This window comes from Mesoplodon densirostris, chromosome 14 (assembly GCF_025265405.1).
Source record: "Mesoplodon densirostris isolate mMesDen1 chromosome 14, mMesDen1 primary haplotype, whole genome shotgun sequence".
Taxonomy (NCBI): domain Eukaryota; kingdom Metazoa; phylum Chordata; class Mammalia; order Artiodactyla; family Ziphiidae; genus Mesoplodon; species Mesoplodon densirostris.
Genome location: NC_082674.1, coordinates 16180152 through 16207708, shown reverse-complemented (window position 1 = coordinate 16207708; position 27557 = coordinate 16180152). Strand labels below are relative to the sequence as shown.

Genomic DNA, 27557 nt, shown 5'->3' with positions numbered 1-27557 from the left:
GCAATTTGCCCGGCCCTCTTTCACCTGCAGCCCTGCGCGGGCGGCCTCGTATAAATCAGGCCCGGGCGCCGGCCCCGCATTCCCACGGCGGGTGCGAGTGCGGAGCGGGTGCGGGCGCGGAGCTGCTGCCTGTGGGCGCCGGTCCCCAAGGAGCCAGCGAGCAGCGAGGAGGCCAGGCCCAGCCAGCGGGCGGGAGGGAGCCGCCGCTCAGGTCGGCCATGGGCCCCCCGAGGCCTGAGCTGCTGCCGCTGCTGCTGCTGCTGCTGCTCGCCGCCAGCGCCCGGGCCAGTGAGTGAGGCCCCCCCCCGGCCGCTGGGGTGCCAGGCCGGGGGTGGGGGGCGGAAGCCAGGGCACGGGCGGGGGCTGGGGCAGCTTGGGCCTGGGTCAGAGCGAGGACGGCCACAGGGTCGGGGAACAGGGGCACAGGACCAGCTGGGTGGCTCCTCCAGACTCAGGTAGTGGGAGGGGCTGGGGATTGGGTTCTTCAAAACCTGCTTCCCTCCAAGACACTAAAAGTCCTCTGCAGTTGTCGTCCCTGTCAGACGCTAGGACCCTTCGAGAAAACCCACAGTTGTCGTTCTCCATTTCTTACAGGAGACACCGTGCTGGAAAATGTCAGCCCGAGCTGTCCAAGTAAGGCATTTCCCGCTGGGGCAAGGAAGGGCACCCCCCCATGCCCCACCCATCCCCCACCCATCCCCCTGCACCTCAGGCCACTTAAGTGCTGTGATGCTGTGATTGGCCTACCCTGCTCTGAGCCCAAGAAGCCAGTTCCTTGAGCCTCTGACCCCCTCCAAGGGGTCTCCGCTCTCTTCTACCCACCCTTCCCATCTGTCCTAAAAGTTCAGCCTGGGAGTAGGGTGGGGAAGGGACCGTCAACTGTTGGTCCATAGACACTTTAAAGAGACATCTGTCCTGTTTGTCAGGGGCTAATCATTAATTTGAAGCGCAGGAAGGTGAGGAAATGCTGACTTTAACCTTTGTGCAGAAATCCAGATGCCCACCCCTTTGTATTTACCTGACCCCTAGGGGTCAAAGGAGCTGGCCTTGCAATGGTACCCTGTGTTCTCACAAGAGCCGGAGGCTGCCCTCTGATGGAGCAGCACTGCCATCTCGTGGGCGTCTGGCATCACTGCATCTGGGCTCACGACCCAAATGTTCTTTTTCTCCAATTGTTCAGAAAATGCCTCTCACGCTCTGTGGAAACCTCTGGAAATTCCTTCTTGGGGGTTTCTTAAATCAGCCGGATACCCTTAACGCTTAGTGAACTTAGCCTCAGATGTTTGGTAGAATCAAAAAAGAGCCACAGAATTATGGTATTTTCAAGCTGAAAAGGCAATGAGAGATACTTGCTTTTATGCTATCCACTCTTAATTTTCCAGGGAGTCTTTCCTATAGACTTTCTGAGCCTCATTACTTGACACTCCCTGCCTTGTGTCTCAGATTATATATTCAAGGATTACCAGCTAATTTAAATATTAACCTCAGCAAAATCATAATGCAGAAGCTAAATCTATAAAGGAAAATTAAGTATAAGGCAAAATCAATTAAAAATAATTTGAGTTTAATTACCATTTTTTATTATCTTTGCCACTATCCCTCTCTGCCCAGGATTGACTGTCCTCAGGCAAGTTATTTCTGCTATGTAGCTGACTTATTTCTCCTCATTGCAGAAGATGCAACGCGATTCAAGCACCTCAGGAAATATGTATACAACTATGAGGCTGAGAGTTCCAGTGGAGTCCCCGGGACTGCTGATTCAAGAAGTTCCACCAAGATCAGCTGCAAGGTATGAGGGGAGATGGAGGGCCACTGGAGGGCCCTGGAGCCCAGGGCTGAGCAAACCAGCTTGTGCCAGGACTGTTGTAATCTCCAAGTGCTGGACTGGCCCTCAGTTTGAAAGTCAGCCACTTTGCTGAGAAGTTGTCTGCCACAGAAAAAATATTTTACCCACCAGGTTTATTTTCCCATTATCTTCCAAGATGTCATTAGAATATGTGATCTAGACTATCAGGATTGCAGACCAGAAGATTTAATATGTTGAGGGATGTCCAGCAGGTGAGTCAAGGGAGGTGGGCATCCCAGGAAAGCATTCTGGAGTGCGGTTTTTATCATCTAAGTCAGATAGTATCTGCTACTAAAGGCAAAATGGAAAAAAAGAAAAAAGTTGAAGTGCCATTTGTTCTCAAATAAAACTTTACTTATTGTTGAGACTGATTGTACTCCTATCCATGTTCCTGTAGAACAGATCTAAGGGCCACTATTGGGGTGCGTGTGGGAAAGAGAATTCAGGCTGGGCCACCCTCTTCTTTCTAGGGTCCCAGGGTCTGTGCTGTCAGATAAGGTAGCCGTTAGCCACGTGTGGCTATTTAAATTGAATGAAAGTAAAAATTCAGATTCTTAGTCACACTAGCCACATTTCACATGCCCAATAGGTACCCATACCTAGCAGCTCTCATACTGGATAGTGAGAATATAGAACACTTCCAGCACTGCAGAAAGTTCTTTAAACAGTGCTGGATAACAACTAGGGATCTGTTTAAACTACAGCTGCATGCAAAGCTCTGAATAGGCCCTGATAGGTACAGTGGTCTTGGAGTTCTGGTTTTTCTATTTACATTAAGGAAACATTCGCTGTTGAAAGCAATGATAGCCCTCCTCCTGGCTCCTGGTTTTCTTCCAAACCCTCACTCTTAGGCTGCCTTTCTTCTAGCCAGTTGTACGTCTTTAAAGGGAGTACATTTAGAACCAATAAAAAGATATCATCCTTTGCATGCATAGGGGAAAACTTCAGAAGCATGGTACCCTAGGACATGGAAAAGGCCAGAAAGCCCTGGGCTGAGGGGGGGATCTTGTGTTCTTGATGGAGAGTCTTAATGTGCTGTTACCCTCTGTTGTCAGGTTGAGCTGGAGGTCCCCCAACTCTGCAACTTCATCCTGAAGACGAGCCACTGCACCCTGAAAGAGGTGTATGGCTTCAACCCTGAGGGCAGAGCCTTGCTGAAGAAGGCCAAGAACTCTGAGGAGTTTGCTGCCGCCATGTCCAAGTAAGACGTGGGCCTGTGCATTTACGTTTCTGAGCTCTGAGTACCACTGCACGTGTTGTGCATGAGCGTGTGTGTGTGTGTCCACTGAGCCATGAATGTGTGTGTTTATGTTGGGCATGTATGTGAGTATAAGTATTGGTATTCTCTATTCACCATGGATCAGGGAATTGCTGAGTTTTTACAATTCAAAAGAGGGAAGCAGTATTTACCCTCCCCTACTGAAGTTCCCCTAATTATCGTTTAAATGTGGTTCTAAAAGATCTCACGTTTTAAAACTCCTTGAGACGGTAAAGCTGAGATGGTTTGTTTCAACAAGTGAATTCACGTGTAAAGAATGAAACAAGACTACGCCTCGCAGTCTTCAGACAGGGTCCCGGCAGGACTTGCTGTGGCCAAACATGGCAGTGCAGGGCCTGCTCAGCGGAGGACACCAGCTTCAAGGGGTCCAGGGAGAGCTGAGGCCTGAGCTGATCTCCCTCCAGGGCTGGCATTTTGCCAGTGCACACTGACCAGGCCATTCCTGTTGTTTATGACTGGCATCACTTCTGACTGATCAGTGTTCACGTTGTACTGGTTGTTATTATTATTTTTTTTTTTTTGCGGTACGCGGGCCTCTCACTGTTGTGGCCTCTCCCGTTGCGGAGCACAGGCTCCGGACGCGCAGGCTCAGCAGCCATGGCTCACGGGCCCAGCTGCTCCACGGCATGTGGGATCCTCCCAGACCGGGGTATGAACCCGTGGCCCCTGCATTGGCAGGCGGACTCTCAACCACTGCGCCACCAGGGAAGCCCTGTTAGATATTTTGATCATCCCTGCCTCATCTCCAGATCACAGTTTGTAGTGTCCTGAGTGTGTGCAAATATGGACAGTCATGGATTTGTTGATTTGGTAACATCGGAAACTCCCCCCACCCCGTGCCCTTCTTTCAGTTTGTTAAACATGAGACTCGGAAGTCAGAATAGGCCTTGATGCTTCTGTCTCTTACCAATACCTCTTATTTTATCCAAGACTTAGATGCATCTGAGGGAGTGGGGTGCAGTGACAGAAGGGAGTCATGGTTCCTTTTTGGTCCTTACCCTCCTGCAAAAAAGGACTCCTGCTTTTGGCCACCTCAAGGCTTTCCTGTGAGCCTGCATCAGTGTCTGGAATTTTCTGAGAGGACGGACAGCTGTGGGGAACTAGAGCAGATGCTGCCAGGCCGCGTGAAACCCCCTAAGGAAGTTCCCAAAGAAAGGTCCCTTAAATCAGAGTTGACCCAGGCTTTAGACATAGCCTGGGATCATATAAAAGAGTGAATGAATGTCCAACGAACGTATGGAAGGAAGCTCCAATTCGCCAGTGGTCAGGAAATGCAATTAATGTAACAATGAGATATTTATCACCTTAATCCCATAAGACTACAGAAATTGAAAACAGCTATAGCACTTGTTGCTAACAAGCCTGTGAGGAAAAGTGTACCCTCGTGCACTGCTGCTGAGAATGAGTGCCATGAGTCAATATCTACTATAATTAAAAATACTTGTAGCATTTGACACAGCAATTTCAAATGCTGGGACTCTAGCCCATGAAAAGAAAAGTAGTAATGTGTGACAATAGATGCATAAAAATGTTTATTTCAGTGTTGTTCATGTGGCAAAAAAAAAACCTAAAAAATCCAGGAAGAGAAAGTGAATGCCATCCAACAGGGGACTATGAATAAAGTATATATAACCATAGAATGGAATGTTATACAACTTTTTAAAAAGAATCTGTTAGAGCACTACCAATGACTCAGAAGGATTTTCATGGAGTATAATTAAATAAGAAAAAGACAAGTATGCATAATACCATCCCATTTGGATAAAACAAGGAACGACAAACTTTCTATGCAGGTGTTTTCACTCCCACGCTTCTATACAGGATTGTCTGAGTGTGGAGATACAAATGGGATGCCCAGTAGTTTGTTCTGTAGGGGAGTGTGGCTGCAGAGACCCAATGTGGGTAGAAAAGAGAGAGAGGATGAGTGAGCCAAGCAAAAAAGGAAAATGAGAGAATACCAAAAGCATACACATACTTGTATGCTCTTGAAAAAATATGTATATATGTTGATATGTATAAAGAAAAAATGTAAAAAGAAAATCAGTAAAAAGGAGGCTACAAAGCCACCCAGCTTATGTCCATCAGGCTCATGGTGGAGAAAGGACACACTCAGTGACCACACTCTCTCTGGGACAGGTACGATCTCAGGCTGGCTGTTCCTGAAGGGAAGCAAGTTTTACTTTACCCAGAGAAAGAAGAGCCTAAACACATCCTGAACATCAAGAGGGGCATCCTTTCTGCCCTCCTGCTTCCCCCGGATACAGAAGAGGCTAAACAAGTGTTATTTCTGGTGAGAATTTAGAAAGCTGATAACAGTGGCCCTTTGAACGCATCTTCACATATTGGAGCCGGGTCCCACTTATACATCAGGTGGATCGTTGACTCAGCTGCATGGCTAGTTACACGGGAGGCCCGATATTGGTGTGAAGCACAGTGCCCAGGGCTCGCCCCAGCCTCTGGGCTCACTGAGGGCTCAGCCCACACAGCCTGAGCAGGTTGTGTCTAATTTTATAGCAGTTTCTGGGGAGTCCCAACCACCCTACTCCTTTGTTTGATTTTGTTCTGTTTCCACAAGGTATAGCCTCTGTGTGTTTTAAACACAGAAAATAATTGAATCTACTTGCCAGCCTCTTTTAAGAATTTCAGGTTTTGATCGGAGAGAGAATTCAATTTACTTCAGTCCCACGAACACTTTTGAGCCCTTACTATGTTCTGAGTTCCATACTGCGCTACTCTCGGAGAACTCACTGCTGCCTCCTGCAGAGGCCTCTCCTCGGGGAGTTCTCAGGACCTGGGGTGAGAACCAAGACACATATAACACAAGGCAGATTGGAATACGAGCCAAAAATGAACAGTAGAGAAAATGCCCTGCGAGCACAGAATATAAAACCAGCGTTGGCCAGGTCCTAGGAGGGCAGGCAGGTATGCCTCAGAACCAGGATCACCTGTAAGTGGTTTTCTCACTCCAGCTCTGGCCGCCCTTGGAACCAGCAATGCCCACACTCTGTCAGAGGATGAAGCTTTCTCCCAAAGCCACGTTGCATCCGCCTTTTCTCCCTGGCTCCTTTCCCAGCCCCACCCCAAGAACCTAAAGATGTTTCCCCATGTTGAATACACCAATTGTATCTTTTGCTCCCATAGGACACCGTGTATGGAAACTGCTCCAGTGACGTTACCGTTAAAACAAGGAAGGGAAATGTGGCAACAGAAATATCCATTGAAAGAAACCTGGAGAACTGTGATCACTTCCAGCCCATTAGCACGGGAGTTAGCCCCCTTGCTTTGATCAAAGGCATGGTAAGTTGCACATCAGCATTGCTATTCACACTGGCAGCAGCCTCTTTATTCTTAAAATGATGGAATGTTAGAGCTATAAGGGATCTCAGAGAAAAACTTCTAGGCAAAGAAAACATAAGGAGCAGTAGCAGCTGTGAAGTGTTTGTTTGGTGGGATGGACAGGCGTGTGTAGGATACCAGGTTATATATACTTTGTGCAGGATCATAGGTCCACTGTGGTAGAATAAGACGAGTCTATAGCTTGACTCAGCTTTGGATCTGCCGAGTTGTTGCATCCCCTTGTCAAAATGTCAAGCACCAAGCTCTCTTCTCTAACTGAATTTATCTAGGGGTACAGAACCCCCATTCCCCCACCTTCTTCCCTGAAGGTAAATACCTATGGCAGAAGACTCAGGTTCAAGCCCCAGGGACTGATGAAAATGCTTCTCCCCTGATCTCATTCACAGGCCCGCCCCTTGTCAATGCTGATTGGCAGCAGCCAGTCCTGCCAGTACACCCTGGACTCTAAGAGGAAGCATGTGTCAGAAGCCATCTGCAAGGAGCAACACCTGTTCCTGCCTTTCTCCTATAAGTAGGTCACCCTCTGCAGCCTTGATTCATTATTTATGGAGCCAGTAGGAGCTGAATGCTTCTCAGGTGCCCTCTTGCAAGCTAGGCTGTGCCTGGGAGGGGGTTGTGAAGAGGTACAGAGCAGAGCCCATCCCTGTCCTCCTGTCTCAAGCTAACAGGCAATTTGGTAGGAAAGTCTTAGGCGTGCAGAATAATTTGGAACCAACAAGATATCTGAGACCCAGACTTTAAGGGCTATAGATCAGGAAAAACTGGGGATCATTACAGCCTGCCCTGGTTATAAAGGCTTTGCAGAAGATTTGGGAATTGGCATAGAGACTTATGTATCCAAATCCATTCTGAAAACTGATCAGTCAACTAATGTATATTGAGTAGCCGCTATAGTCCTGGCACTGTGCTGTGGGAGGTGCAAAGGAATTTCAAAGCACAATGTTAGTCCATTCCCTCTGGGCGCTCCAGAATGGTGGAGGGTGTAAGGTACATGTGTCCTTCTGGTGGAAGGACAGCCAACATGACCAGGAGGTGGTACTGTTGGCTTTTTTTTTTAATTGGAGTATAATTGCTTTACAGTGTTGTGTTAGTTTCTGCTGAACAGCAAAGTGAATCAGCTATGCATACACATATATCCCCTCTTTTTTGGATTTCCTTTCCATTTAGGTCACCACAGGGCACTGAGTAGAGTTCCCTGTGCTATACAGTAGGTTCTCGTTAGTTATCTGTTTTATACATAGTATCAATAGTGTATATATGTCAATCCCAATCTCCAATTCCTCCCACCCCTCCTCCCCCCTTGGTATCTATCTGTTTGTTCTCTACACCTGTGAAGGACAGTTGGCTATAACTATGGGTTGAAAGGTGAGCAGAATTTGGGTAGAAGCAGAGGTGGGGGAAACATTCAACATGAAAAGAACAGAATGGTCTGGGGAGCTGGCCATTGATGACATGATGTGCCTCCTTTGTTACCAGGAATAAGTATGGGATGATGGCACAGGTTACACAGACTTTGAAACTTGAAGACACACCTAAGATCAACAGCCGCTTCTTTGATGAAGGTAAGACTTTATGTGCACCTGGTTGCCAGGGCTGGGAAATCTGCCCATGATGTACCAACCATGGCTTAGCTCCTTGCTGGGCCCGATGAAATGTCTGCTGGTGATGAGGTCGTGGGCTCTAGTGTTCTGGCCGTGGGCCATTCTACTGAGGAAGTACATTCACTTCAGAATGTCAGCTGGCAATGGGATTAAAGGAAAGGGAGTTCCCCAAAGCTACCTGGGTTTTTGTAAGTAGGAAACTGGTTTCCTAAGTCAACCTTTGGTAGATGGGACAACGTCATACACCCCATGATAAGGCCTGGGGCCTGGACCGGGTGGGGCAAGTGAGAGAGACCCTCAGGGTCAGGGATCAGTCTTTAGAGCTGAAAGGAACTATAGAGACCTCTAGTCCAACCCCAGCCCTGCATGTGTCTTGTATGTGAAGCTGTCCTATGTCTTACCTCGTTGTTCTCAGCAACCTGTGATGTCAGGTGGTAGCAACGTGTGCTTTTATACCCATCAGAGGGGAAAGGGACCCAGAGAGAGGCTTAGTCATGTGTTCACAGTCACAGACTACTAGAGGTGGTGAAAAATAGGCCTCCAGGTCTACTCTAATCTAAGTGGACTCCTTCCACTGCACCATATTTCCGTGCTGATTCGCTGGCCTCCCTGGCACAGGTGAGAGAGCAGGGTAATGGAGGGGACACAAAAACGTCTTCCCCTCCCCCACAAGCTGCCATTAGATCCCACTGGAAGAAAGGGTGGGTGAGCAGCAGTGAGTCAGCTTCAGCTGTTGCCACGTCAGCAGCAGTGCCTCCTCACCAGGTCTTTTAGGCAGAAAGGTTATCCGATACCAGAGTCACAAAAGCCTGGATTCAGTTCCAGCTCTGCCTCTCACACCCAGAAAGGTCTTGGGCAAGGTGAGTGGCTCGCTTCTGGGTCTCAGTTCCCTTATCTTTATTTTTTTATTTTTTATAAGTTTATTTATTCTATTTATTTATTTTTGGCTGCATTGGGTCTTCGTTGCGGTGCGCGGGCTTCTCATTGAGGTGGCTGCTTCTCTTGTTGTGGAGCTCGGGCTCTAGGCGCGCGGGCTTCAGTAGTTGCAGCACGCGGGCTCAGTAGTTGTGGCTCGTGGGCTCTAGGCGCACGGGCTTCAGTAGTTGTGGCGCACGGGCTTAGTTGCTCCGCGGCACGTGGGATCTTCCCAGACCAGGGCTCGAACCCCTGTCCCCTGCATTGGCGGGTGGATTCTTAACCACTGCGCCACCAGGGAAGTCCCCCGTTACCTTTAAATTGAAGAATAATACTATCCTCAGGGAAAGTGTGAGGAGTCAATGAAAACACTGAAGTCAGACCCCTAGCACAGAGCCAGATAGGTACGTAATGGGCATCAAGTACAGTACTGGATAGTTTTCTTTTCTTGTCCCCTTTGCTGACCCCTCCTTGATCTCCAGTTTCCAGTAGAAAGATGAGGGTGAGAAGCAGAGGTAAAGCCAGAATCCCTCTGACACATTCCTCCTTCCAGGTGCCGAGGCGGTGGGTCTTGCCTTTGAGAGCACCAAGTCCACATCGCCTCCAAAGCAGGCCGAGGCCATCGTGAAGACCCTCCAGGAGCTGCAGAAACTGCATGTCTCCGAGCAGAATGCTCAGAGAGCTAACCTCTTCCATAAACTGGTGACTGAGCTGCGAGCCCTCAGCAATGAGGCAGTCACATCCCTCTTGCCAAAGCTGATCGAGGTGTCCAGGTATTTCTTGAATGGTCACAGCTCAATCTTTCATAGATTATACACCTGTGGTAGGTGGCTGAGACCTCGGCCAAACAGAGAATCTCAGGGACCATTGAAATTTCAACCCAGTTAATCAATTAGTCAGTCAGTTAACATTTACTGGATAGAGAGATATCAGCTAAGGTGTCTAGAGTTCCATGGGCAATACACACATACACACATTGCATCCAAGGTAGATATATATTTGTGTATTAAGACAGGAGGGAAATATTTCCCACATTTTGATGTGTATCTTCTAATTCCTAGTTCTATAATGGGTACCCTGGAGTGTTTGAGAGAAAAAGAAGTCTGTGCCTTCTGGAAGCCTATAGGCTACAGGAGAGAGAACTCAGGCAAACAAAATAATACCGTGCCTTCTCTTTACTCCAACGCACTCACTGTTAGTGCGGTGAAGATCAGAGAAGGGACTGAGGACTGGACGAGTGTTTGCCTGGCATGTTGTGTTCTGACCAAAGGATGACAGACCTTTCTGGATGTTGAGTCCAGGGGGTCCTTCTTCAGACTTTGCTCCATGGTGCTTCTCCGGTGGATAATGTTTATAGGGAAGGCTTTCTGGTTCTAGGGATCTGAGTTAGATTTTGGAAGATGGTTGGATCTGGATTGTGAATAAGGGGAATAAGGGCATTCCTGACAGAGGGAACACCATGGGCCAAGGATATTTTAGCTGCCTAGAATGTGATGTTTATAACTTTCTCTGCCCTTTTCTTCTCAGCCCCATCACTTTACAAGCCTTGATTCAGTGCGGACAGCCCCAGTGTTACACTCACATCCTCCAGTGGCTGAAAAGTGAGAAAGCCAACCCCCTTCTGATAGATGTTGTGACCTACCTGGTGGCCTTGATCCCAAAGCCCTCTGCCGAGAGGCTGCGAACAGTCTTTAACATGGCAAAGGAGCAGCAGAGCCGGGCCACCTTTTATGCTGTGAGTCACGTGATCAACAAGTGAGTTTTACACTGGCACTCCTCATAGGAGCTAAGGAAGACCCCGCTTCTCTGTATTAAGTTTGTACCCTCCCTTCACTTTCAAATTACGATGTTTACTCTTTTGTTTTCTACTGCTCCTTTTGAGAGTAATGATTTGAAATAAGAAATCAGCAAATATAAGTGTATATTTTAAGATAAATCTGGCTATGCTCGCTGAATCCTACCTCTTATTCTGTAGCTATCATAAGACAAACCCTACGGGGACACAGGACCTGCTGGAAATTGCTGATTACCTGTCGGAACAGATTCGCAATGACTGCACTGGGAACGAAGATCACACCTACTTGATTCTGAGGGTATTTTCAGTTTTCTGTATGATGTGCAGTTTTCCTGTACACCCCTCACTTCTTCTGTGCCCTGATTCCCTCTTGTTTCTTTTCAATGCAGGTCATTGGAAATATTGGTAGAACCATGGAGCAACTAACCCCCAAACTCTCATCTTCAGTCCTGAAATGCATCAAAAGCAGACAGCCATCACTGCTGATTCAGAAGGCTGCCATCCAGGCCCTGCGGAAAATGGAGCTTAGAGACGAGGTAAAGTCCACAGAAGAGGACTGAAAGTGAAAAGTTTATTCAGACGGACAAGGATTTGGAATGAGATTCCAAATCTCATCATTCTAGCAACTTTATTCTACTGCTTTTTAATTGCAACTTTCAGCACACCTGGTGACTGCCTAGCAGTAATGTGGACGTGAGAGAAGTGTTTGATGCTACTCCAGCAGGCGGAGTGTGAGCTGTTCACCATATGCTGTCCTCCCGCCAGATTGACCAATGTTCCCATCTTGGGAAAACATGTCTGATTTTTCCCCAGTTTCCCTAGCCTAGGATAGTCAAACTGGCCCCAGAAAGTGGCAGTGGCTCCAGAGCTTTGCAGACAACCTGACTTACTTATTAGCACCAAATTCTCACTGTCCCTTCCCACCTTTATCCTCATATTGAGATAATTTATGTTAAGACAACTTTATCTTCAGTTAGTGGCAGATCTCCGACAAGTTGTAACTTGGCCATAACTTGTGTATTTTAATGCAGTTGAATTCAACATGCATTTGATAGGTGTCTTCTGAGAACCCTTCCTTGAGCTGGTTGCTCTGGAGGGAACACAGGCAAGAAGGTTCAGTACCAGCGTTTGAAGGATTCTTAGAGAGAAATTCAACTTGTGCATAGTAAGACCAGGCACGTTTGCCAGGCATGTTCTGTGTTCTGACAGGGATAACAGTCTCCTCTTTTGGCTACAGGTCCGGGAAGTCCTACTTCAGACTTTCCTCGATGACACCTCTCCGGGGGATAAGCGACTGGCTGCCTATCTCATGCTGATGGGTGGCCCTTCCCAGTCAGATATTAACAAAATCACCCAAGTCCTCACACGGGAACAGAACGAGCAAGTGAAGAACTTTGTGGCTTCCCACATCGCCAACATCTTAAACTCAGAAGAGCCGTATGTCCAGGAGTGAGTGAAGTCGTCCCCCTCTGCCACAGGGGCCTGAAATTCCAAACCTCGATTCTGATTTAGCCGCTGTCTTCCCTTCATACATTGTTCTTTCTTCTGGAACAAACATCTGGGTGAAAGGGTGGCAGACCTGAGCCAAGCTCTTGGGGCAAATGAAACCCAAATAGTTTGGTAGCGATTGGAAATCCATATTTACTTGGGGGTGGAAGAGTAACGTGATGTGTGTCGGCTCACAATATCCCCCTCCTCTTCATCTAGGTTGAAAAAGTTAGTGGAAGAAGCTCTGAAAAAATCTCAACTTCCAACTGTCATGGACTTCAAAAAGTTTTCCCGGAACTATCACCTTTCCAAATCTATTTCTCTTCCATCGCTTGACCCAGTCTCAGGCAAAATTGAAGGGAATCTTATATTTGATCCAAGTAATTACCTTCCTAAAGAAAGCATGCTGAAAATGACCCTCTCAGTCTTTGGATTTGCTCCAGCTGACCTCTTTGAGGTATGTGTGAGATTGAAGCAGAGTCTTATGTTTTCTAGGCCATTCTGTTCTACATCGTAAACATAAAGTCAAGTCAAGGGAGCTGTGAGCCAGCTACAGAGGAACAAGAATTATCAGGCAGTGGTACCATCACTTCTTTCCCTCCTCCCTCACCTTTCTGCCTCCCCACTAGGGATCATCTGAAGCATGACTCCTTATATGAATGGAAATGCAGATGTCTCAGAGAAGCCCTTAGACCCCAAATCCAAGGGAGAGCATGGGCTGTGCAGTCAGACGGCTCTGGTTCACACCCCAAGTCCACTCCCAACTCTCAATCTTTGGTTTAACTACGTATGCTCTCTGAACCTTAGCGGCCTCTTCCGGAAAACAGGCACGTGATAAGTTCTGTCTGTCAAGAGTCTGGTGAGATTTAAATAAGACAACTCACGTGGAGTGCTAAGCTCAGCTCCTGCCCTGTAGTAGTCACCAAATACTTGTTTAATGAATTGGACATAAAGAGGGGAATGGAAGGCTGACAGACAACAGAGAAACATGATGGCATTTTCTTGCCTGATTTTCTTTCTCAGATTGGTTTGCAAGGAAAAGGCTTCGAGCCAACGTTGGAAGCTCTTTTTGGGAAGCAAGGATTTTTCCCGGACAGTGTCAACAAGGCTTTGTACTGGGTTGATGGTCAAGTTCCTGAGCATGTCTCCAAGGTCTTGGTGGATCACTTTGGCTACAACAAAGATGATAAACGTGAGCAGGTATGTTTCTGTTAAGTATCCTCTCCATGAAAGCTTTGGGTTTCAATGCGAAAACATTCTTGTCTAATAAGCCTGGAAGTCACCAAGGTACTATCTAACTGAAGTGACAACTATTCTATTATTAACCAGTCCAGTGAGGATAAGAGCCAGTATCCTCTGTAGGTGTGGGCCTCGTGGAGCTTCAGTCTACCCACATCCAGACTCATTAGAGGCCTCTCTAACATAATCAGACTTCATAATAGTGTGAACTCTGGGGCATGGGTTTGAAATCTAACCTCACTCTCTTCAAGCTCTGCATACCTGGGCAAGTTGCTTGATGTTATGTCTGTTTCCACATCCCCAGATTGCTAATAATCCATACCCTTCACGAGGCTATTTAAAGACTAAGTGAACTGAAGTATGTAAAAAGCGAAGCAAAGTGCCTGACTCTTATATTGATTACTCAAGAAGCAGATAGTATTATACTCTTTAATTTCATATTTTCATTATTAATAGCTACTTTCTTTGGCTCTCACCCACACCAGTGCACTAGCTTATGGGAGCAAAATCCTCTTTGAAGCTAGCATAAGCCTCCACTTAAGGAGTAGAAAATAGATTGTATGATCTGGAGCTTCTTATGCTTTAGCTTTTTGCTACCCAAAGTGTGGTCATCACTGGCATCACATCAGAGCTTGTTAGAAATGCAGGTTCTCAGGTCCCTACTGGGCTCTGCTGAATCAGAACCTGCATTATAACGAAACCCCCAAGGAACTGGTGTGCACATTTCAATTTGAGAAGCAGGGCCATAATTTACTCCTCCATGCTTGCAAATGGTCCCACCTCTGTCTTCTAATTTACTTACCTCCACTTGAGGCTGAGGGTCTTTGATCTGTTTGGAGCCTTTCAATCAATCACTCTTTTCTTCCTCAATGCCTAAGCATCAGTCTATGGAATCCTTATCTCTAAGAACTTACCTAGATAAGAACATACCTAGACCAGGTGTTTTTCAAGCTTTTGGCCAATGTATATAGCAGCTATGCTTTCCCAAGAAACCCCTAGTGTTTTTGCCTCATCAAAGGAGAGAGGGAGTAAGCAGGGGAGGGCTTGGCAGACAGAGGGTCTTCTAATCTTGGGGAGCCGTTGGGATCCTGGCGTCCTGGAGAGCAGAGATCGCCCTTACTATGCCTACATCATTCAAGTTAAGAACAGAGTGGAAGCGCCGCTGTCCCTGAGCGTTCTTCGTCTCAGTCTGGAGGAGCTATCTACCTTTTGATAAAAGGTGGGGGCCTGACTTCAGTGTCTGCCCTGTGCCCCCGCCTTGAGCATTTGTGTTTAGGCCCATCACGGCTGCAGCAGGTAGGTCCCACATCTAAATCTATGGGTGTGTGTTTGACAACGCTCGCACCTCACTAGACATTTTGTTGTTAAAATCCCAGGACATGGTCAACGGAATTATGCTCAACGCTGAGAAGCTGATCAAAGATTTGAAATCCAAAGACTTCCCAGAAGCCAGAGCCTACCTCCACATCTTGGGCGAAGAGCTTGGCTTTGTCAAGCTCCAGGACCTCCAGCTGCTGGGGAGGCTGCTGCTGAGCGGTGTCCGTACCCTGCAGGGGGTCCCTCAGATGGTAAGTGGGCCAGGCCCCGTCATAGGGTGACGGGATTAGCCTGGGCTCCTTTTAGATCTCCCAGGCTCCCTTAAGATCCCAGCCACACAAACCAGAGAAAGTGCTTACTTCCTTCAGAGAGGCAGGTTTGTCTTGAATTTCAGTGAAGAAGATTCTTGGATCCTAAGGAATTGATAACATTTAGAAATTAAGCTATTCATCATGTTAGATGTATCTTTTAACAGCGTTCATTTGTTCATCTGGAAAGCAATGTTAAGTGTGTCTCCCTCTACCTATGCTACAGGTTCCTTTTAATATTGAAATGATGCACTGATTATGAAACAACATATGTGGAAAACTGTAATCCACTATCTAAATATTAACTATAGGTTTTTTTCTTTTAAAGATTTTTTTTAAAATTTTTGGCTGCGTCGGCTCTTCGTTGTGGCGCGCGGGCTTCTCTCTTCATTGTGGCACGTGGGCTTCTCTCTAGTTGTGGCGTGTAGGCTCCAGAGCACATGGGCTCTGTAGTTGTGGCATGTGGGTCCCAGAGCTCACGGGCTCTGTAGTTTGTGGCATGCAGGCTCTCTAGTTGAGGGGCGTGAGCTCAGTAGTTGCGGTGCGCGGGCTTAGTTGCCCCACAGCATATGGGATCTTAGTTCCTTGACCAGGGATTGAACCCACGTCCCCTGCATTGTAAGGCAGATTCTCTACCACTGGACCACCAGGGAAGTCCCTATAGTTTTTTATAATTATTAATTTATTAAAAAGGGAGAAAATATCCAAGTATACTCCCTAGGATATAATGAATAATAATGTGGCTTTAATAAAAGAGATCTCAAGTTATTTTGCAGATGTGTTATAAAGAATAAAGAACAATGCATACTTATATGTACATCATCTAAATAGCTCATCAGTTTTGTTTTTTTATTATTTTTTAAATTATTTTTTTAATTAATTAATTATTTGGCTGTGCTGGGTCTTAGTTGTGGCCTGCAGGATCTTCATTGAGGCGTGCAGGATCTTTTAGTTGCAGCATGCACACTCTTTATTGCAGCATGTGGATCTAGTTCCCTGACCAGGGATCGAACCCAGGCCCCCTGCATCGGGAGCGCAGAGTCTTAGCCACTGGACCACCAGGGAAGTCCCAGCTCATCAATTTTTAAAAATTGGTTTTACCATAATATATTGTGCTCCAAGTAAACCCTCATTTACATTTAGACTCCAGAAAATCAGAATTAAGCCGTGCTATGCAGTGATAGTTAAAGTTCTTAAATCTCAGAGGCCCAGAAATATTCTGAAATGCCTTCTAAATCACCAGTTGAAAACAACATGATATTTACACAGGGCAATTTTTTGTATCCCAATTTGTTGAAATCAATAATCATTCATCTTTACTTATTAAACTATTCAGCTAATTAAAATATGCTGATCCCTTCCTTTCTGGATAAAGAAGAATAACCATTGTCTAATGGCGGGGGTCGCATTTCACAAAGCCCACTTTGATGAGGCATACTTTTCATCTCCCCCGTCGGATCTACAGATTAAAGAGCTCGTAAGGAAAGGTTCAAAGGGTGACTTGTTTCTTCACTACATCTTCATGGACAATGCCTTTGAACTCCCCACTGGACTTGGATTACAACTGCAGGTGTCCTCCTCTGGAGTCATCACTCCTGGAATCAAGGCTGGAGTGAAACTGGAAGTAGCCAGTGTAAGACTCTGTCCACTTTTTCCTTCCTGAGGTTGTTCTTTTCCTCCAGGGTGGGTGTCTTGTGCAATTTAAAAAATGTTTCCAGTTCAAGACGAAGTGCATCACTATTGGAATCACCTCATTAACTTTTATGAAAACGTTAGGCTTCCACTAGGATGCACCACCTTGCTAGTTCTGCTCGGGCACAGCAGTAGCACGAGAACTCAGCTGTTTCTGTCGTCCTTGTGTCTTGTTATGCTTCAAGTTAACTTGGGCACTTCCTAGTCCTGGGTATCAGTCTGGCCCTGGAAGACTAAGAACTTGGCTTTTCCTCCTACAAATGAATCTCAGTAATGTTTTCTCTGGTGTGAGCCATCCAGAGATATTTGCCCAGGGGTGGGAAGGATGGTTGATCTGACTGCAGGGGACTGAGGTTATTTAACAAAGCTGAATAGGTTGTTTTGTGACTTACAGATACAGGCAGAACTGGTGACAAAGCCGTCTGTGTCTGTGGAGTTTGTGACAAGTATGGGCATCATCATTCCGGACTTTGCTAGGAGTGGGGTCCAGATGAACACCAACTTCTTCCATGAGACAGGCCTGGAGGCGAGAGTAGCCCTGAAAGCTGGGCAGCTGGAGTTCATCGTTCCTTCTCCTAAGAGGCCAGTCAGGCTGTTCAGTGGCAGGTAATTCTTTCAGTTAGATCTGATGAGCCAGTTTGAAAGAAGGAATTATGACTACAGGCTTTGGCCAGGCTAGACAGCTGATTGAGATAGTTCAGGCCCCAGTGGATCTGGGGGGTGTGCTGGAGAGAGAGAAGGTACTGGATTACCTATTTTTAACCTGGCCTAGACTCAGTATATAATTACAGTTTCCTCGACTTTTCACATTTTACTAAGATGAGACTTAAGACCTACTGATTAATTAGTTGCTGTTAGGTTGTGTTTTCTTGTTGTTTGTTTTGAGAATGAAGAAGCACTAGCTATAGAGAAGTCATCTTTGGGAAATGGGTATTTTTCCCAGGAGAACCACCAAAGGACATACTGATTTGCAGGGGCTAGTTCAGTGCGTAAAGCATGGAAGTCCTGCTCTCCTGATTATGGGATGCAGCCTCCTATTGAGAGCTCCATTTTCAATGACATCTTCAAACGTTGATTTACCTTAGTTTCCATATTTTGGACACATTAATTTGTCCATTCAAATACAGTGAGGCAAGCAGTGACTATCAAGTGAGGGCTCGGTTAGAGGAAGCAGGAGAGGACCATGAAATTACGTATCACGGAGCCTGTGGCAGTTAGCGAAAACCTGAAGAAAGCCACACTTGAGCTGATCCCTGGAGGCTGTGTGGGGGTCACGCAGACAAAAGAGAAAGGAATGAGTGTTCCCAGGCAAAGAGAAAAGCACATGCAATGGCCTGGAGGAAAAATGATACGGTTTGGGAACTACAAGGAATTCCATGAGGTCAAGTACACGGGGAACACGGTGAGAGAGGAAGTGAGAGGCTGGCAAGGGTCAGCCTTGTGAGCCGTCTTAGGGAGACTGGGCTCTTCTGAAGGCAAAAGGGTTTAAAGTGGGAGCATAAGTAAAATAAGGTCGGTGCTTTAGAAAACTCCGACTCCAGAGCGGGAAATGGGCGGAAAGGAGGCATGACTGGCAACAGGGAGACCAGTCAGGAGCCTGTTACAGTCACGTACAGGAGGGAGATGCTAGTGGCCACACCCCATAAGGGCCAGGTTGACAGACGAGTGAGCCAACCCCAGAAATCCTTAGGAGGTAGAAACACAAGTACTTGGTGATTGACTGACTGAATATGGTGGGCGTGGGGGGCGCGGAGAAAGAGGCAAGAGGAGTCAGGGGTGCCCTTCATTGAAATAAGGACTAAAGAGGAAGAGCAGCTGGTGTGGGGGACAGTGACAAATTCTATTTTCAACACGCTGCACTGGAAGTCCTGTGAGACAGCCGACGAGAACATCCAGCTGTCAACGGACCAGTGGGTCTGAGCTCAGTGACAAGGTTTGAGCTATAAATACAGATCTGGGCATCACTGGCACATAGCGGTTGTTGAAGTCCAACAGTGATGAGTAGAGAGTAAGGCCTGAGGGACTAGGGACAGAAAGAGGCAGAACAGACACGTGTGAAGGGGAGAGGGATAAGCAGCAACGAGTGAGGAGGGGCGACCAAGGCCGTAAAGGGGCACAGAAGCCCAGCAGTGGCCACGGGGTGGATGACCCCACAGACAGGCCGACGCTGGCACTTAGGGTTCCAGCCCACCAGCAAACGTTGGTCTTAGGGCACCCCCTAAGGTGAGGAAACAATACTGAGAAAAGAACACGATATATCCAAGATCCTTTCATCCTTGGATGAAATCAGGACATTGTTGAACTTTCTGGCACTTACTAATTTTTTAAGTACATACTTGGGGGGAGGATACCATCATCTTTTCAGGGCTTTCGGACTCAAAAGTCTTAACCTGGCCATAAGTGAGCAACTCTACTGAATGCTTCCAAGAGATCGAGGAAGACAAAGCCTCAAAATGTCCTTTGGAGCTGATAGGAGCTGCTGATGAAAGCAGTTCCAGAAGCACCATGGGGGTGAAAGTCAGATCCCTGTTCAGTGAGATGTGGGTGTTGAAAGAAAGTGGAGACTGCAAAGGCAGACACATTTCTTGATTGTGAGGGAGATAAGAGGGGGCTAGAAGGGAAGGAAAGGTGTGTGTGTGTGTATGTGTGTGTGTGTACACACACAGTGGGAGAAGAGACTTGAGCATGTTTAATGCTGGTGGAAAGAAGCTAGTAGAGAGAGATTTCAGATGAAAGAGAAGCAGGACACCTCTCATCCACACTTTAGGAAGGAAGGAGCAGCCCTGAGGTCAGGTCCCAGTGATCGTTACTGACCCCTCTGAGCCTCTTTCCTCTGTAAAAGGAGACTCTTAATGCCCGCCGTTGTGGAAATTGCAGATAACAAATGTGAAGAACTTAGCGCAGTGTCTTAGTGCCAGTTGTTTCGGGAAACAGAAGAGTCGCCGTGATTGTTAGCTTTGTTGGTGTTCTTCTTACTATTCTGTGTTTCTGAGTAAATCAGAGAATGTGAGGGGGGTGTGGACGAGGGGTGGCAGAGGGCAGGATAAGGGGGCGTTTGTGCTGGGAGAATCAGTGATGTTCATTTCGGTCCATGACTTGAAGGTAACTCAGGTTTTTCCTTCCTTCACCAGTAACACGTTGCATCTGGTGTCTACCACCAAAACGGAAGTGATCCCACCTCTCGTTGAGAACAGGCAGTCCTGGTCCACTTGCAAGCCTTTCTTTATTGGCCTGAACTACTGCACCACGGTCGCTTATTCCAACGCCAGCTCCACAGACTCTTCTTCCTACTACCCGCTGACTGGGGACACCAGGTCAGAGATGCTCGGTGTCCCCACCCAGCATGTGCTTACCTCCTACCTTATGGCAACCGAGCAGGGCCAAGAAAAAATGCTGTGTGTTGTAGATGTCCTGTCACCAGCCTCAGGAATTTGCACTGTCCTTTGGTTATTTAGAACAGTTGTCCTTTGCCCAACACACCTGAAGGGTACCTACCTAACCTTTGAGTCTAGGGTTGGGCATCTTCATAGGTGGGTAGGAGTGGGGCGGTGCTGGAAGGTGAGGCGTCATGACCCCTAAGGGAGGTCTTTGCTCAAAAAATAAACAAGGGACTTCCCTGGTGGTCCAGCGGTTAAGACTCCACGCTTCCACTGCAGGGGGCACAGGTTCGATCCCTGGTCGGGGAAACTAAGATCCCACATGCGGCACAGTGCAGCCAAAAAATAAAATAAGGGTTATAGGACAAGTCTTATCCTTGTTCTCAGCTTTGCTGACACAACCAACCAACTCCTGCTTGTCCAAAAACCCCAGGCACCCTGGGATCTGCCCTTGCCTTGGGCTTTCGCAGGGACTGAAAGGGATCATTAGTTAAGGACAAGAGACAATGTTAAATAAGGACCAGATTTTTGTTGCAATTGAGGCTGACTTGTTTTGGGGACGTTGTCACCTCCTCATCCTGAAAGCTCTAACATGATGCATCACACGCATTGTAACGTCTTTAGATTTGAACTGGAACTGAAGCCAACAGGAGAAGTAGAGCAATATTCTGCCAGGGCATTCTACGAGCTCCAGAGAGATGGTGAAGCTTTGGTGGACACGCTGAAGTTTGTAACTCAGGCAAAAGGCAAGTGCCCAGAAAAGGGTCCCTCTATCTCTGCCCTCGGTCTCAGGTCTAGGACTCGCAAGCAGAATATATTTAATTTAATGTATTTAACAAATATTTACTGAGTGCCAGATAAGTGTCAGGCCTGTTCTGAGAGCTGAGGCTAGAATAGTAAACAATGGAGATAAAGTCCCCATCCTTGTGGAGTTTACAGTAAACAACCAAACAAGTAAATATTCAGAAAGTCAGATTAGTGCTGGGGAGAAGAATAGAGCACAAAGGGGTCTAGGGAATGTCAGGAGTGGCAGCAAGGAGGAAGGCTGGGGGAAGCCAGTGCCATTTGGAATGATAAGGGAGACCCTCCCAGGTAAAGGGAACATAAAAAAGAGACCTGAAGGAGGGAAAGGGATAAGCCATGTGGAAAGAGCGTTACAGGCTGAGGGGCGAGCTGGTGCGGAGGCCCCGAGGCAGGTGCATGGCTACTGTGTTTGAGGAAAAGGAAGGAAGCCAGTGTGGCTGAAGCAGGGAGATCAGGGAGGAAAATGGTAGATGAAGTCAGAGAGGTAGGGGGTTGTGAGGGAAGGATAGTCTTCTAGGCTGTGTAAGGATGTTAGTTTTCACGATGAGTGAAGTAAGAAGCTACTATTTTTTTTAATTGAAGTATGCTTGATTTAAAATGTTGTGTTACTTTCAGGTGTACAGCAAAGTGATTCAGTTGTACATATACACATATTCTTTTTCAGATTCTTTTCCATTATAGATTATTACAAGATATTGACTATAGTTTCCTGTGCTATACAGTAGATCCTTGTTTATCTTTTATATATAGTACTGTGTATCTGTTCATCTCAAACTTCTAATTTACCCATCCACCCCCTTTCACCTTAAGTAACCATAAGTTTGTTTTCTATGTCTGTGAGTCTGTTTTGTAAATAAGTTAATTTGTATCATTTTTTTTAGATTCCACACGTAAGCGATAGCATATGATATTTGTCTTTCTCTGACTTACTTCACTTAGTACAGTAATCTCTAGGTCCATCCATGTTGCTACAAATAGCAGTGTTTCATTCTTTTTTATGGCTGAGTGGTATTTCGTTGTATGTATATACCAGATCTTCTTTATCCATTCATCTGTTGATGGACACAACATTTCTTCCATGTCTTGACTATTACAGATAGTGTTGCTGTGAACATTAGGGTTCATGTATCTTTTCAAATTAGAGCTTTTGTCTAATTTGGGTATATGCCCAGGAGCGGGATTGCTACATCGTATGGTAAGTCTCTTTTTAGTTTTGTTTGTTTGTTTGTTTGTTTGTTTGTTTGTTTTTTGCGGTATGCGGGCCTCTCACTGTTCTGGCCTCTCCCGTTGCGGAGCACAGGCTCCGGACGCGCAGGCTCAGAGCAGCCATGGCTCACGGGCCCAGCCGCTCTGGGGCATGTGGGATCTTCCCGGACCGGGGCACGAACCCGTGTCCCCTCCATCAGCAGGCGGACTCAACCACTGCACCACCAGGGAAGCCCTCTTTTTAGTTTTTTAGGAAACCTCCATACTGTTCTCCATAGTGGCTGCACCAATTTACATTCCTACCAACAGTGCAGGAGGGTTCCCTTTTCTCCACACCCTCTCCAGCATTTGCTTTTTGATCACGGCCATTCTGACTGGTGTGAGGTGATACCTCATTGTAGTTTTGATTCGTGTTTCTCTAATAATTAGCGGTGCTGGGCATCTTTTCACGTGCTTGTTTGCCATCTGTATGTCTGTTTAGTTCTTCTGCCCATATTTTGATTGGGTTGTTTTTTATGATATTGAGCCGTATAAGCTGTTTGTGTGTTTGGAAATTAAGCCATTGTTGGCCGCATCGTTTGCAAATACTTTCTCCCAGTCTGTAGGTTGTCTTTCCGTTTTGTTTATGGTTTCCTTTGCTGTGGTTATAAGTTTGATTATGTCCTATTTGTTTATTTTTGAAGAAGCTACTGTTTGATTTATGTTTATGTTGAAGAAAGACTTGAGGGGGACAAGAGCAGAGAAACTAGTATGTAGGCCGTCACAGTAATCCAGGCTAGAGACGGTGGTGCTTTGGGTTGGAGTAGTGATGGCAAAGGCGGTTGGATTTGGCCATGTTTTGAGGACTGGGCAGACAACAATCTGCTGATACCGTAGATGTTCAGGGTGAGAGAAAAAAGGCAAAATCAGGACGACTCGAAGTTTTTGGCCTGAGCAGCTGAAGAACAGGGCTGCTACATCCTGAGATGGAGGCGCAGGTTTTAAATGTTCACTTTGGAAGATTTTTTATGCAGGAATAATATGTCACAAAATTCAACAAGGAAAACAAAACCCACAGGAAAGAGGGGGCACGTACTGAAAAAAAGTGTCAAGCAACGATTTTACAAGAGATATAAAATGGGTATTGACCTGTGAATTTAAGGAAACCTGGAAATCTTGTGACAAAGAAAGGAGGAGCCGGGGAGAGGGGAAGGCAGGGTAGGGTGGCAGCGAACCAGGAAGGGTGTCGTAGGCAGACGATCATACAGAGATGTCACGTGTGCCTGACACAGAAGGACTCCGAGCCCTTACTGGTCCCTGAACACGCCGAGTTTTTCTCATATCCGAACGTTTGCCTTTCCGATTCCCTCTGCCTGGAAGGCTCTCCCTGCAGGATGCAGCGTGGCTCAGCCTCTCTCTTCATTCAGGTCTCTGCCCACATATCCTCTTGTCAGAACTTCTCTGACCACCACACGTGAAATAGCACCTCTTCTATCCCTTTCTCTCCTTTATCACCTTATCCGGTTTTACTTTTCTTCTTAACAAACATGTATTGCCACCAGACATAAATAATGTACTTGCTTATTGTCTGTACCCCTCCCATTAGAATGTCAGTTCCATGAGGGCAGGGGCTTCCAGTGCCAAGAGCAGTGCCTAGCACGTGGTAAGCAATCAGTAAATACTTACAGATTGAACAAATGTGCAAGTACCACTGAGTTAAAAATTTAAGGTAAAATCCTGAACTGTGTCCTCATTTGAGCACATTAAGTACTTGAGGTTTCTCTGCCTTTTTCTCTCTCTTTCCTTCCTAAACATATCTTCTGAATAGACATCTTGATTCTCTTGTACACTCTTCCAGGTGTGAAGCAGAGCGAGGCTACTATGATGTTCACATATAACCGGCAGAGTAAGACTTTGTCCAGTGAAATCCAGATTCCAGATTTTGACGTTGACCTTGGGACAGTCCTCAGAGTTCGTGATGAATCTTCTAAGGAAGAAAAGTCTTACAAGCTCACCCTGGACATCCAAAATAAGAAAATCACTGAGGTCACCCTCACCGGCCATGTGAGGTAAGGAAGGCTCAAGGCAGGGTCTGACCTGAGCTGTGGGCCTTTGTGGCTCTTTCCTTTCTTCCTTTTCAGCTTTAAAGCTGACCGAGGGGTCTGCACTTCAAGGGGCAGACAGAGCCCTCAACACTGTGACCCTCTGCACGTGTCCAGTTGGATCTGCCTACCGTTCATTGGGTACTTACTATTCATCAGGCACTATACTGGGTACTTTAAAGAAATTATCTCAGCCCTCATAATAAACTGCAGATAGGTATGAGTTTCCCTGTTTTATAGATAAGGAAATGGTAGCTCGGAGGGGTTAAATAATTTGGCCAAGGCAGTAGAGCTAGTAAATGGTAGAGCAGGATTCAAACAGTTTTCAAAAACCTTCTCTCTCCCATACCTCCCTGGAGTGTCCTGAACTTGTAGTGAGTTAGCTTTAGAAGTTAAGAAGTTCAGTCTCTGGTCATTCTCTGAGCCATTCATGTATCTTGTTTTCATCGCCACAAATGGAACTTGCATTGAACCCTGCCTATCTCCTTGGAATGAATGGAGTCAATGATGTCAACTTTTTCTTTTTCAATAGTTATGACAGGAAGGAAGAAGGCAAAATCAAAGGTGTTATCTCCATACCCCGTTTGCAAGCAGAAGCCAGAAGTGAGATCCTCACCCAGTGGTCTCCCTCAAAACTGCTCCTGCAGATGGACTCCTCTGCTACAGCTTATGGCTCAACAGTTTCCAAGAAAGTGGCGTGGCGTTATGGTAAGCACGTCTTCCCAACATGAGCACTTCCCAGAGCACGGTGTACTCGATGGCAGTGTTGACAACCACGGGTAGGAGCTGACCTGGCGCTGTTGACAACTATTTCACGTGTGTGTTTTCAGGTGAAGAGAAGATCGAATTTGAATGGAACACAGGCACCAACGTGGATACCAAAAAAGCAGCTTCCAGTTTCCCTGTGGATCTCTCTGATTATCCTCAAAGTTTGAATATGTATGCCAGTAGTCTCCTGGATCACAGAGTTCCTCAAACAAACATGACTTTCCGGCACGTGGGTTCCAAATTAGTAGTTGTAAGTACACATCAGCCAGTCAATAAATACATGGTTATAAGTGCTAATTACATAGTCAACTCTGAGTTAGGTGAAAGAGTATCCAAAGATGGATAAGGCATGCTACCTACCCCCAGGAAATCCCTGGGGAGAAAAAGAAGCACTCACGTATGCAGAGTTACCCAGTTACACAAGGCTATATTTTTAAATACCAAATGAATACTACTAAGCAGAAGAGCTGCCTGTGCCTAGGATATCACAGGGAGCTTCAGGACACTGACTAGGGGTTTGACTATGCTACGCATTCCTTTTATAAAATACAGGAAGAGATTAATTACTGACAACCAAAATTCATAATTTTTATGATTTATTTTTTAACTTTGAGTATACCGTCCTGCTTAATGATCGAGCTGTCAAATATGGATTATCACCTGATGTTAATTGTGTTTGATGCCCATCCATGCCCATTGCTTTGAAAACTTCTATTATTTTGTAGGCAACAAGTACATGGCTTCAGGAGGCATCGAGGAACCTTCCTTATGCTCAGAATTTACAAAATCATCTCAGTGGCCTACAAAAGTTGTACCTCCAGAAAATGGAATTGCCAGACTTCCACATCCCAGAAAACCTCTTCTTAAAAAGGTAAAAAGAGGAACCAGAAAAATTTCTTGAACCATGAAAAGTAAATGGAAGATTTTACTTAGCATGATTTAGACTTTTTTTAATTTACATTTTTAAGGGAAACAAGGTAAGCATTTTAAGGAGATTAGTAACTGTCCCATAAACATTGTGGCATTTTTGCATTATTAAATATGAGGTCAGAATGTGAATGCCAACCCAGTCAAAAAAAACCAAAAAACCTAAGAAAGTAATTAGAAGATTCTGGTACTTTCACCCTAAGATGTTTTATTCACTTAGTTTTAAAACTGAATTTGAAAGCCATTCACTTTTCCTCTACTATAAGTGAACTCGCCTTATGCTCAGGAACAGGATATACTCATAATCGTGAAGAATTCAAGAGTGGCTGGCAGACTTGTTGGCTACAGGCTTGCTGTTGAGCTCACAGGGTCAGAACAGCCATTGGGCATGGAATGAAGGCACATTCTGAGAGCATATGTCACTTTAGCAAAATAGCATCATCCTTATGGGGAAGTCAGATTGTAAAATGCTCGGTCCCCTTCTGTACTTACAGACATACATGTGATGCTTTGATTTCTGTCATGAAAATTTAAAGCTCAGAGCATGAGCTGAAAAGACTACAGTCTGTTCTGGATTGACTGTTCTCTGTGTTATCTTCAGGGTTTAGAAAACAAGTGACCTGTGTCACATGGGCCTTTCCATAGTCTGTGTCTGGGCAGCAAAATTTAATAGACCAGATAAGTGTGTGAAAGGGCTAAAATCCACCAAAGCACTCATATGGACAAAATATGAAGATAAGAGAAAAAAAGTGGCAGCTTCAGAGGACCCAGGAACCTCTTCCTTCCCTCCTAGTGTTTCCAACCAACAGTCTTGTCTGTGCTGTGCTGAAAAGGCAGGACCACAGGACCTTAGAAATGGATGGGGCCTTATCAAGCACGGGATCTTATCATGAATGTTGGGATCTGGATAGGCAGCATCCAGTCCTCGATGGAGTGATGCAATGAATAGTTATTTGTTTACTACACTTACACTCTGCCATCCTACTTTCTTCTTGTGAGTTGTCAAAATAGTCCATTGTATGTGCACAGTACTGAAAAGATTGCAAAGTGCTTTTGCGTATTTTTTCTCATTTCATATCCAAGACCAGCTCTGTGAGATCAGCAGAAACGGTACTATTATCCTCACCTCACAGATAACATCACTGAGACTCAGAAAGGCGAATTCACTAGCATAGCTCCCACTGATTGACGCTGACATTATAACTCAAGATTACTGATGCCCCTGCCTGTGCTTTTTCCACGTGTCAAGGTGCCTCAATTCAGTTGAGCAACTACGTATCAAATATCCCCTGTGTGCAGTACTAGATTAGATTAGGTGCAGTGAGAAAATAAAAGCTGGGTAAGGTGTAATCCTTCCCCCCACAGGAAGACACTGTGTAGACGCTGACAAATGAACAAATAAGTGCTAGTTATATAAGCAGATTATGAAAAGCTCTTTGAGATAGGTGGAAGCGACTGTGTCACTACAAGAGCAAGAGAAATTGACTGTGACTTAGATGGGGTGGTAGAAATAAGGACAGAGCTCTTGGGAGGGATCTGAACGGATGTGAGTGTTTG

The 27557-nt window shown here is 46.0% G+C and overlaps 1 protein-coding gene across 1 annotated transcript in view; it reads left to right on the top strand.

The window, feature by feature from the left end:
- The first annotated feature begins 218 nt into the window (after positions 1–218).
- APOB (apolipoprotein B) overlaps positions 219–27557 on the top strand; it is a 39281-nt gene continuing 11942 nt past the window's right edge. The window contains exons 1-24 of the mRNA XM_060117213.1: positions 219–288; positions 595–633; positions 1674–1789; positions 2902–3047; positions 5262–5415; positions 6267–6422; positions 6869–6993; positions 7959–8044; positions 9552–9771; positions 10526–10753; positions 10974–11091; positions 11183–11329; positions 12031–12242; positions 12501–12738; positions 13305–13481; positions 14897–15088; positions 16611–16778; positions 17232–17443; positions 19969–20151; positions 20839–20960; positions 24062–24272; positions 24838–25013; positions 25136–25323; positions 25799–25944. Of these exons, the coding sequence (XP_059973196.1) occupies positions 219–288; positions 595–633; positions 1674–1789; positions 2902–3047; positions 5262–5415; positions 6267–6422; positions 6869–6993; positions 7959–8044; positions 9552–9771; positions 10526–10753; positions 10974–11091; positions 11183–11329; positions 12031–12242; positions 12501–12738; positions 13305–13481; positions 14897–15088; positions 16611–16778; positions 17232–17443; positions 19969–20151; positions 20839–20960; positions 24062–24272; positions 24838–25013; positions 25136–25323; positions 25799–25944 (3830 nt within the window). The remainder of the gene's footprint in view (positions 289–594; positions 634–1673; positions 1790–2901; positions 3048–5261; positions 5416–6266; positions 6423–6868; positions 6994–7958; positions 8045–9551; positions 9772–10525; positions 10754–10973; positions 11092–11182; positions 11330–12030; positions 12243–12500; positions 12739–13304; positions 13482–14896; positions 15089–16610; positions 16779–17231; positions 17444–19968; positions 20152–20838; positions 20961–24061; positions 24273–24837; positions 25014–25135; positions 25324–25798; positions 25945–27557) is intronic.